We start from the raw sequence: 12,058 nt of genomic DNA on the forward strand, positions 1-12,058 counted from the left end.
ACAGGTGAACTGTCAGATGGAAGAGATGCATTGGGCAGAGCATGTAGGAAGGACCTTGGAGCCCCATGCCCTCTCTGGTTGTGCCACCCTCCAGGCATGTGTTCAGCTATCTGGAAGCTCTCTGAACTCTGTTCTTTTGGGGGTTTATGGAAGCTTCAGGATATAGGTGTGATTGATGGCATCATTAGCCATTAGTGTTCAACAATACCTTTAGACTCTCCCTCCTCCACAGAGGTTGCAGGGTGGAGCTGAAAGTCCCAACTCGATAATTATAGTTTTTCTGGTGACCACACCCCATCCAGAAGTTACCTAGGGGTCTCTAGTCACCAATCATCTCATTAGCATACAAAAACACTTTCATCTCTTTGAATATTCCAAGGGTTTAGGAGCTTGGTGCCTGGAAACAGGGACCAAATATATGTTTTTATATCACAGTATCACACCTAGTCAGTTCCTAGTAGAGCTGGGCTTACTTGGTGCACTCCAGGCTAAAATAGGTTTTGCTTAAACATTGACGCTGGAGTTGCTACCCTGGCTGGAAAAGTTGGTTTTGCCTGGGTGTTTATGCTCTTCTGTAAATCCCCGGTGAGTATGGAGCAGCATCCTCCTGTCCGTGCCAACTGTCTTGTATGTGATGCCAACTCGCTTACCACTTAGTGACTAAGTAAGTGGGCAGCCTGCTCATGGCATCTCAGTGTGGTGGAGGTCTTAGAAATAGCTGTGGTGATGGAGGGAGGCGCGGGTGTGTGGTCCAGTGACTGAGCGCAGGGTGCACAAACTCTTGTGCATTGCAGATTCTGGGAAAGCAGCATGGGGTGAAGTCCTGCCTGTGTTTTTCCTTTCCCAGTGTCCCCGGAGCTTGCCTCCCTCTGGTCCCACAGTCAGCACATTCTAACCATGGCATTCTCTATATTCACCAGCTTTAAAAGCAGTCCTTGCTTTTGCCCTGGCAACGGAAGACTTTTTTTTTTTTTTAACCCAAGAGGACAGTAGGAAATGTGAGAGCTGACCAAGTTTATATAACATAAGTGGGAACTGTTCTGCCTGAGATTTGTGAGAGCTTTGTCCTTGAAGCATTCCTTACTGTGTATTCTTTTTTCCCTTCAAATCTGGAGAATTCCAAGTACTCTGTGTTTTGATATTACCGATTTAACATGATGCTTCTGATAAAGTGGTCAGAAAGTTTAAAAGTATCCAGTTCTGCCTGACTTTTGCCTTGTGGTCATCTGTTAGTGTGCTTTATAGTCGCTGTCACAGGATTAATTTGATTGCCTAATAATCTCCACAGCCACCAGATTTCCTCTTAAAACAGACTAACTTTATGCAGCATTGAAAAATATTCCACAGCAATCTCCCAAGTGATCTCCTTGCTTATCTATCGTGAATAGTGAAAGTTTGTCACTGCCTTGAATATGCACATTTCCCATTAAATATTGTTATTATTTGATAGGGGCAAGAACCACATAAATATGTTGTAATCATAGCTTCAAGGAAGTTTTGTTTGTTTGAAAGATGAGATGACAGAATAAGGATTGTTAAAGAGTAAGTAGGCATCAACATTCTGGTGTGTGTTTGTGCATCCGGGTGCTTCTTGTGTTCTGTCAGGCCCATCCCTGTGCCCTGGAGTATAAGTGAAAGAGCACAGGCGTGGTTTGGGTCACCAGGGTAAGCACTGAGATCCTGGAAGCCTTTACAGCTGGTTATTTACAGAGACTTCTTCCCTGCTTTGGAATTTGTTTTGTTCTGCTTTTTACCTTTTAATCATACAGTATTTATTGTGTTTCTACATCATGTATAGCTTGGGATAGTATATGATATTTGCTTCTGTCATCTGTTGTTGTTTTTGAAATAAATGTTCTAAAGTTTAAACTAGGGAGGCGTTTAGCTAACTTTTGAGAATAATCTTATTACACTGCTTATAATTTTAAGCATCAAGTTAGTGTAATCTTCTTTTAAAAAAATGAGAGGGAAATGTTTTAACTCTTCAGTACATTAGCTTTCCATCTTAAATACCATGTAAAGGGTAATTCTTGTAAGCTCAGCAGTGGTTCTGTTAAAAGTGTCTTTGGAGGTGAAATGAACTATTTGCCCTCACACCGATAGGTTCTAGGCGACACTCTCATGTTATACGACTACGTTGTGGGGGTTTCTCGCACTTGTGTTTATACACTTGCTCATTTTTGGCAACCATCCCCCACCTTTTCATCTACCGTTTCTAGTTATTCATGGTCTGCAAATTTATTCATTTAGTTAACAAACGCTGGTCAGGTAGACAATGAATTAGGTCCTCCAGGCTTGGATAGGACCAGTGTGTAAAATAGGCCTCATCCTTGTCCTCATGCATCTTGTGGTCCAGACGGAAAGACACACTAAACCCATAAAACATGGAAGTAGAAAATTATGGTAGTCTTAAAGGGAAAAAAGAGGTTGGGAGAGGTTGCGAAACTTATTTTCCACTGGGAAGGGGCAGGCAGGGATAGCATTCCAGAGGGGTCCTGTCTCTGTTAATGATTTTGCATTCCATCTAAAGTCATGTGGGAAGCCATGGAGAATTTTAAGCTGGGTATGAGGATCCGATTTGGTGGGTGAGTTGGAACGGGTGGTACAGAAAGGAAGAGTGTAACTGCAGCATTCATTGTTAAGCTCTCAGAGGAGGTCTGAGGGTTCCTGTGAACTTGTCATTTCTGTATTTTTGACATTTTTTTTTTTTTTTTTTGACTGCACAGTGCAGGTATTGCCAGACTTTTCCTTTAAAGGGCCAGATGCTAAATCTTTTGAGTTTGTGGACCTTTGTTGCAGCTATCCAGCTCTTCCATTGCAGTGTGAAAGTAGCCGCAGGCAATACCTACACAAATATCCGAATTCCATTAAACTCTTCCATTAAACTCATCTGTTAGAACAATGGGCTTGTTGGATTTAGTTAGCTGGCCCCCAGCTCAGAGGATGCTTTGCTTATTATTTCTGCCATCTTCATTACGGAGATTGTTGAGCAAATGAGGAAATGTAGTTTACATGGTTGTCCCTGGCCTTGAGCTGCTTATAATCATTGTGGGAAGATAAGTATATACACTTATGAGGCCATTAGCGAACATTAAAAGACAATATGTAATTAGGCACCAATATGATGAACAGAAACAGGAAATGTGATGAAGAGTTTGCTCATCTCCTTGGAATCTGGGTGTCTAGAGGTGTGTGGAATTTGAGTGTCTAAAGGCTTCACAAAGTGGGTGGACCTTGACATCAGTAATCATAACATAGAAGGTTAGAGTTGAATGCAACCTAGTCTAAACCTGCTGATTTTATAAGTAGACCAACATCCAGCTGATTTTAAGACAGAGGTTGGACAAGAATAGAAATCTTTTCTAAATCTTTGCCCAGATATTCTTTCTATCCTAGCTTTAGTCCACCCATGGACTGGAAATACGTATATGGTAGATTCTTACTAATAGAGAAGAGAGGATAGAGAGAGATGTTTCAAGTTATGGGTTGTACTGAAACTTCTTTTGATCTGGAAGAAAGCAATTCTCAAAAGATGGAGCAGTATTGTTGCATCTGCCATTTGGAATGGGAAGGAAAGAAAAGAGAAACTGGGTGGTTTAGGGGTAGGGAAGGAGGGACTTAAAGAAGATAGGAAAATGTATGCATTAACAAGAAGGCGATCTCCATGGGCTCAGGTGGAAAAATCTCTAAGTTATTGCATACCCACTATAGATGAAGAGGTCTGACTTTAGAAAGAATGAAGTAGTCTAGAGTTTGGATGTGCAGATTTTATGCAGTATTAGAAGTTAAACAAAAACAAATCACCACACAGTACATAGGGCCTGTCCCTTTTAGATACAAAACCAAAAGAAAACCTAAAGCAACAGCAACAGCTAACTTTAAGTATGTCCATATGTATTATGTACAGATACTCAGAAAAAGGTCTGGAAGATGTGCATCAAAATTAAGTGTAGGCCCCTCTGCGGGGATGTGAGTGGATTTGAACAGAGAGATAATTGTTAGAATTAATGCAAGAATGTTTATATTTGTTATAAAATACTAATAAAGAATGTTAAGATAATTAAAAGTGCCAGGTTGGGTAAAAGATCTGGAGGAAGTCCCTCTGACAGAGATGGGATTGGGCTGTGTCCAAATTATGTCTTATAATCAGAGAAGATTAGAGCAAGAGGGGGTCCTGGCTTAGTTTGGGGGTCCAAAACATAGTTGGACAGTGAAACAAACCACAGCTAAAACAAAACAAATTCTTGGTCCCATTACGATCTCAGGGTATGAGACTAGGTATATGAAGTTTTTTGTTGTTGTTGTTTTTAAACAAAGCTCCCCTGGTAGTTTTGGTGCTGCATTTGAGACCTGAGGCTTTGGTGAAGAACCTCTGATCTAGTTTATCCATCTGTACCGATGGGAGAATTAAGGATCTTGATCAGGTTGGACCCAGTCTTGGGTTTTCTGGCTCCTACTCTCCCACATTTCAATGACTGTGCCTCCTGCTTTCCTTTGTATCAGCTTTAGGTATCATCTAAATTTGTTTTACATTATACAGAGACCATCCTTAGAAGCCAAGGGATTGCCACCAGGCTAGTGGGAAAAAACGAGGAGATCAGGAGTCTGCAGTGGACTAAAAGATCTCACTATAACAACTTCTCTTAGGTGCCATCTGTCTGTAAAGATAAAGGAGAGGTTGCCACCTCTTCCTCCACATGGTTCCCCCAGTTTTGAAGCATAGGTGGGTTTAGCCCCTGACTTTAGAATTAGAAGAGATCTTTTCAGACTCATTTTAGGAATTAACCCTCTTTCAAGTGAATTCTTTAATTGGAAGACAGGCTCATTAGCACATGGGTAAAATGGAGCTGCTGTTTGAGGCAGAGGTGGGGGTCTTGGAACCTACTTCTCACTCTTTGGTCCAAGAGACGGCCCTATGAGCTGTGTCCTCTATAGTCTCTTTTGAGTCTAGTTTGAAAGCCATCTCTTTCTTCTTCTTTCTTCTTCCGTAGTAACCATTAAGCAAATCCAGCCAACCAAACCCTCAAATCTGTTACCTTCTCTGTTTCCATGGCTGCCATGCTAGTCCCAGTCACCAGCGACTTTCCCCTAGGCTCTCACCTCCTAGTGCACTTTTTCATTCACTTCCACTCTTCACCTTCCACTTTGCAACCAGATACTTTTTATTCACAAATGTGATGACATGCCCCCCCCCATATAAACCTAAAATCACTTGTCATTGCCTTTTGAGTTAAGATAAAAATTTGGAGTCTCCCCAACTTTAGCTGTGGCCACTCTGATGCATCTCAAGGTAGAGCCTTAGCTTTTTAGTTCCTGATCGGAGCTTCCTTATCCTTCAAACTTTTGCTCTGGAGTTTGTTCTGCCTAATCCTCTCCACTTCTCCTTGCCTTCACCCCTGGAGTTAATTTCTGCTTCTCCATTCTTGAAAGCTTCTTTAAAACATTTCTCTAACTTTTCTGAGCTAAGAAGTGCCTGTCAATGCCCTCTGACAGAATTCTACTTCTCCTTCTCTACAGCAGTCTTGGTTCTGGCTAATTACTGGTTTTATTGCTTTCGTACGTCTCACCTGGAATAGAGTTCTATTTTTTTTTTTTTTTTCAAAATTCTATTTTTAACCCATGGCATGGTGCTTCATACATACATAGTGGGTCTTCAAGAAATATTTGTCCAATGAACTCATAGTGTCTAGTTTTCACACAAATCTCACTTCTGTTGTTTAGCCCAGGTAAGACTATAAAAGCATCTGTTGTGTGTTAGCTGGTTTTTGGGCCTGGAAGTGCAGCCTGTAGTATGAGGTAACTTACAGGTCCATTTTCAGAGTCTTAAGAACTGATAAATCCACTGGGAAAGAGTGTAGGTGCAGTGAGGTTTGGAGGAAGATTTTGTGACTGCTAGAGAGACCTGGTAACTCAGTAGTCAGGGGTCTGATGCAGAACCTGTCATCCCCTATTTTAAATTTAAAAGAGCATTCTCCAGGGCAGATATACACAGCTATAGGAAATTGTTTTAGTGAGTGTTTTTGCTGCTCTGACCAAAAGACCTGATAAAAACAATTTTAAAGAGGAAAAGTTTATTTTGGGACTCACAATTTCAGAGGTCTTAGTCCATAGATTGCTGACTCCATTCCTCAGGGCCTGAGGTGAGGCAGAACATGATGGCAAAGTATGTGGCAGAGGAAAACAACTCCCCAGTTGGAACCAGGAAGCAGAGGGAGGGAGGGAGGGAAAGGGAGAGAGAGAGAGAGAGAGAGAGAGAGAACATTTCACTTGCCAAGAACTAAATATATACCTCTCAAAGACAGGCCCCCTAATGACCCACCTCTATCAGCCATACCCTACCTGCCTATGGTTACCACCTAGTGAATCTCTATTGGGATCTATTGGAATTAATGTACTGATTAGATTAAAACTCTCATAACTAGATCATTTCACTTCCAAACTTTCTTGCATTGTTTCGCGTGAACTTTTGCAGGGATACCTCATATCTAAACCATATCAGAAGTCTACCCTGAAACCTATGCCCATATACACATACAGTGCCATTTTTTGTGACCTGTGCTTGATCTGTAAAGCCACCCTCCTGTGCGTGTGTGTGCGCACGTGTGTGTGGCTGGCTGACTTCCCAGCCTTCCACAGAGGAAGGGAGGTTGACTTAGGTCATGATGTACATCAGAGTGATGATGTTCATCACTGACCATCACTCACAGGCCGGGTCTCAGATTCTGTTGCCTGCTTTCATTTGGGTTATTTATAAATATTTCAAACTTTCCAGGATGCTGTGGCTATCTAAAACTGCTTTTTCATTTAGATATTACATAATTAATAGAAATATAGAGCAGAGAGCCCTTGGATACCCATTGGACCCTGACTTCAGTTTGGGGGAGATTGGAGCCAATCTTGTTCTTGATATACTTGCCAAATGAACTCAGCCTCCACAGGACAGTTTCCTCTACCTAATGCATCTGCAGTGCTCAGAAAAGGGTAGCTAGAGATGATTTTGCAAATAGAAGGGGCAAGAAAAGGAAATATAAAGCCAGAAGTGAAAAGGGAAGACATCACAGAATTTATCATCAAGAAGGAGGTTCTTTTCCTTTGGGTCCAAAAGTTAAGCATTTTTTTTTTTTTTTTTCCTTTTGGTCTCAGATTAAAGAAAAACCTGAATATTATAAGCCAAAAAATTTTCCTTGTCATATAACTAGAGGTTTGTTTGGGATAAGAGAATTTAAGGGGAAATACTTTTGGTTCCTATGGTTAAATTGTGGGGCAGAGGAGGAACTGAACCTTGAATGACGTTTTAAGATGCTAAAGACAGGAGCTGTAATCACTTTGAAAAAAATCTGGGTTTATTCTCTTAGTTACTGGTTCAGTGGTAAATTTAGTGGGAATTTGCTTGGGCAGGTAGCTGATAGTTAAAGACAGCTATTATTTTCTTACAAACTTTCTCCATTTCATAGAGGACAGTGAGAACTGTTAGAGACTCTCAATCTTCATTACTGCAGAAAAGCTTTCTATTTACTTTCCCACTTCTCAGAAGGACCTTCGGATTTAGTACCACAAAAATAATTTGCTTTCCTCTAGAGTTTTCATCTTGAAGCTAGCCTAAAATCCTTTTTGCTGAGTGAAGTTTCTGTTCTATGAAAGACATTGAAATGTCTATTGAGTCCCTCGTGCTGGGTCTTGGTGGTTGCAGGCCCATGACCTACCAGCTGCAGGCTTCAGAAGCTGTACAAATAGGGTGTGAATATGAAAGCATCAACTCTGTTATTTAAAGCACATTACCAGGAATGCCAAGGGCCTGCCTCTGTTTTGAAAAAGGAAGTTTAACTTCATATAGAAGAAACATTTGAAAAAAATCCTGCCAAGTCTATAGTTTAACCCTAACCAGGCAATATGGTGCTAGGGAAGTCATAACTTGAATACATGCCATCTTGGTTCTCAGTTGCTTTGTTTTACTATTGAGAAATGGCAGCTTAACATTTGGGTCAGGGAAAGGAAGACAACTATTCAGCAAGTTATTTTCTTCTTACCTTAGTATTTTTACTTCTATTTTAAATACTATCCACAGAGTGCTTTCATATTCATATTATTAATTGATTTTTATAATCAATTTGGAGAAGTATTGTCAGCTTCATTTTACAGATGGAAAATGGGGAGCTGAGGCAAAGGTCAGGCAGCTGAACCAAAGCCTCACAGCCAGTAGATCAGGCACTAATGTGGAGTTCAAGTCTTCATTTGCTTCTTCCTGCATCTTGAGACAGTAGTGTTAAGTGGATGTAGCATTGGTTAGACCTTTAACAAGAATGATGCTGGTGGCGTTGGGATTGCTGGTCCTTTCTTCTCCTCTTGTCCTATATAACACCTTGGTTTTTGTTCCTTCCCTTTCCCCTTTTATTTCTTTCAGCTTGGACTCCTTAGCACCACCACGGCTCAGCCAGAACAGAAGGCCCCAAGTCTCACTGGCACATACCGCCATGTTGACCGTGCCACTGGCCAGGTGCTAACCTGTGACAAGTGTCCAGCAGGAACCTATGTCTCTGAGCATTGTACCAACACAAGCCTGCGTGTTTGCAGCAGTTGCCCTCCAGGGACCTTTACCAGGCATGAGAATGGCATAGAGAGATGCCATGACTGTAGTCAGCCATGCCCCCGGCCAATGGTTGAGAAATTACCTTGTGCTGCCTTGACTGACCGAGAATGCACTTGCCCACCTGGCACGTTCCAGTCTAATGGTACCTGTGCCCCCCACACAGTGTGTCCTGTGGGTTGGGGTGTGCGGAAGAAAGGGACAGAGAATGAGGATGTGCGGTGTAAGCAGTGCGCTCGGGGTACCTTCTCTGATGTGCCTTCTAGTGTGATGAAATGCAAAGCGTACACAGACTGTCTGAGTCAGAACCTGGTGGTGATCAAGCCGGGGACCAAGGAGACAGACAACGTCTGTGGCACACACCTGGCCTCCAGCACGGCCCCGCCTTCCCCTGGCACAGCCATCTTTTCACGCCCTGAGCACATGGAATCCCATGAAGTCCCTTCCTCCACTTATGTTCCCAAAGGTAATTTAACCTCATGAATTATTTCTTTGAGTCCACTGGAAGTACTGTCAGTGGGCTTGTACCAAGGATATGGTCTCCATTTTGTGTATCCTAAAGTCATCCCTTGGAGAAGGGCCCTTCATTTTGTGGCTAATTAAATCTGGCTTTTTTTGAGTTATTAGAAACATTTAAACTTAGGCATTTTCTATTAGGAGAGATCAAATATCTAAAAACTAGGTCACATCAAGAAAAATAAGAACCTAGAGAAATAAGGACAGCATATGACCTCATGTAAGTTACTTACCTCTTCTGGTCTCTGTTTCAAACTTGCCAAGTGAGTGATTTAAGTGTTTAATGTTCCTTCCGCATTAATTCTCTAATGTGGACTCAATCCTGGTTGAACACCACTGGAAGGAAAGAGAGAGAGAAAGGGAGAAATAGCTATTACAACTGGAAGAAAGAGATGAAAATTGAATCCAAAGTGGGTCTAAGAATGTGAAGGAAACTTAGAAGCTTCAGAAGACAAGCAAATAAAGATCAGATTGAAGATGACTAGCATTCACATCTGAAAAAGAATAACTTAGTGATTTTTCAATGGTCTTATGCCTATCATCAAATATCCCAGTTTTCCTGAGATTCCATTTGAACCTCTAGCAGAATATGAGTTAGCCTTTATTTTCAATCCTTTTTGATTGAATTTAATTTTCATGAGATGATAACCAACTTGAGCTGTACTTCCTAGCAAACTCCCTTGGTCCTCACCATAACACTATGGGGAGAACCTTTTCACATCTGCCATTTTGAAATAAAGAAACAGACTCAAAGAGTTCAAATGGCCACTCCACACTTTCTCAGGGGATGACACAAGGCCTGGCTTTGTCTGTGGGGTCTCAAAATTCCCATTTCTCACACTCCTAAATGAGACTACTTGGGGAAGCTTCTCTGAAGGAAGTCCACTCATGTCAGCCCCAATCTTGTTTAATCTATTGATAACAGGTGCTAAAAAAGTCCTGCCCTATTTTATTCACTGACCTGTTCCACCAACTTTCCACTTAATCAAACCTGGATTTGTATTTGAGCTCTTTATCTTAGTCATATGCTCAATTTTATCATTGTATCATGAAATAGTCCAAAGGTAAGAGAGGAGGAGAATGAACAAAGAAATTAATTTTGAACTAGTTTTCCGAATAATCAAAACAATTTAGAATTGACAGGAGCACTGAACACACATCTCTCCACTTAGGATATGATGCTCAGATGGTGGATCCCTGAGTGTGCCCTTGTTTTTTGTGCAGGAAAGTGAGTTTAGCTATTCAGATTTTACCTTCTGAATAAAGGTGCTTTTCATAAACACCTTTATGAAAATGTGGAATATAATTTATTCTCAAGCTTCAAAGTTCTTATCTTTGATTATCTGGCCTAATCTGGAGATGACCAGGGAGAGGAGGGAATATATAGATCCCCAAATATGGAAAAGCTCTTCCCCGCTCCTTACTCTTTTTTCTAGGCATGACCTCAACAGAATCCAACTCTTCTGCCTCTGTTAGACCAAAGGTACTGAGTAGCATCCAAGAAGGGATAGTCCCTGACAACACAAGCTCAGCCAGTGGTGAGGAAGGTGTGAACAAGACCCTCCCAAGCCTCCAGATAGTCAGCCACCAGCAAGGCCCCCACCACCGACACATCCTGAAGCTGCTGCCATCCATGGAGGCCACCGGGGGTGAGAAGTCCAGCACGCCTATCAAGGGCCCCAAGAGGGGCCATCCCAGGCAGAATGTACACAAGCATTTTGACATCAATGAGCACTTGCCCTGGATGATTGTGCTTTTCCTGCTGCTGGTGCTCGTGGTGATAGTAGTGTGCAGTATCCGGAAAAGCTCCAGGACTCTGAAAAAGGGGCCCCGGCAGGATCCCAGTGCCATCGTGGAAAAGGCAGGGCTGAAGAAATCCATGACTCCAACTCAGAACCGGGAGAAGTGGATCTACTACTGCAATGGCCATGGTGAGCCTTCTCTTTTCTCCTTGTTTGCAGCTGTCCCTGCCTTTCCCCCAGCTCATTTTCTGAAGGAATGGGAAATGCATAGTTTGTGGAATCTCCTTTGGTACACCAAGTGCTACCTGATCTAGTTGTGTTTTGGCAAATGATTCTGACCATCTCATCAGAACAAATTCAGAGAGAATACCTCTCTTCCATTCCCCCCCAGCACCTTTAAAACAGGAGAAGATTGCAGAATCAGTTGAAAGTTGAGAGTAACTCCTTAGGAACCTTGTTTGACTGGGCATTTAATAAACAAGGAAATGGAGTCCAGAGAGGTTTGACTCAAACAACAGGCTAGTTGTTTGCGCAGGACAGATGGGACAAGATGGTACATCTGACTCTTGGAGCCTTTCCTTTCCAATGTCATTGGACTGCCAAAAAAAGTAGAGTGAGACCAAACCCAACTTGTAAGTTTACCTTGTGGCAGGGTTTGAATCTGAACCTTACTTTTCAATTCCAATGGTTTTCCTCATACACACCCCACCACCACTCAAATTTTAGGACCCCATTTCCATCAGAAGGGTAGTTGGTCTTTTGGATGATAGGCACCCACCCTGTGTATGCTGGTCGTCATCTGAGGCTGCTTTCTGCATCTCTTATTTAGTATTTGGTGTGTGTTGACACAGGCTGGAACATTTTGGTGTTTCTTCTTTGGAGGGCAAAATGCAGCTCATAGAACTTGTCCCAGAGCCAAATTTGACCCGAGGATTGCAGTTTTCTGACTGTGGTATAACTTTCTTTTCTTTAAATACTAAATGAAATTCCAGCCCAGTTTTGGAAATCCCATTCAGGTGTTACTTTTCCCCTAAAAGAATAAAGGTGTATGCCTATATTTCTAAAAAGTAGTGTGGCCTTTTCCATTTCATCTTGAAAATGCTTATGCCATTTGAACCAGCACTTCTATTTTATGAATCTATCATAAAGGTAAAACAGAAATACTGCCCCCCAAAAATGCCAGTTCAAAAATTTTAAACTTTTAACTCAGTGTTAT

At 41.8% G+C, this 12,058-nt stretch overlaps 1 protein-coding gene across 2 annotated transcripts in view; it reads left to right on the forward strand.

Annotated features, from left to right (window-relative positions):
• The window catches only part of TNFRSF21 (TNF receptor superfamily member 21), a 67,132-nt gene that overhangs the window by 13,255 nt on the left and 41,819 nt on the right, over positions 1–12,058 (forward strand). For both annotated transcript variants that reach the window (XM_079147147.1, XM_079147146.1), the window contains exons 2-3: positions 8,402–9,050; positions 10,537–11,031. In XM_079147147.1, coding sequence (XP_079003273.1) covers positions 8,402–9,050; positions 10,537–11,031 — 1,144 coding nt within the window. The remainder of the gene's footprint in view (positions 1–8,401; positions 9,051–10,536; positions 11,032–12,058) is intronic.

This window comes from Sciurus vulgaris (genome assembly GCF_902686455.1).
Source record: "Sciurus vulgaris genome assembly, chromosome: 7".
Taxonomy (NCBI): Eukaryota; Metazoa; Chordata; class Mammalia; order Rodentia; family Sciuridae; genus Sciurus; species Sciurus vulgaris.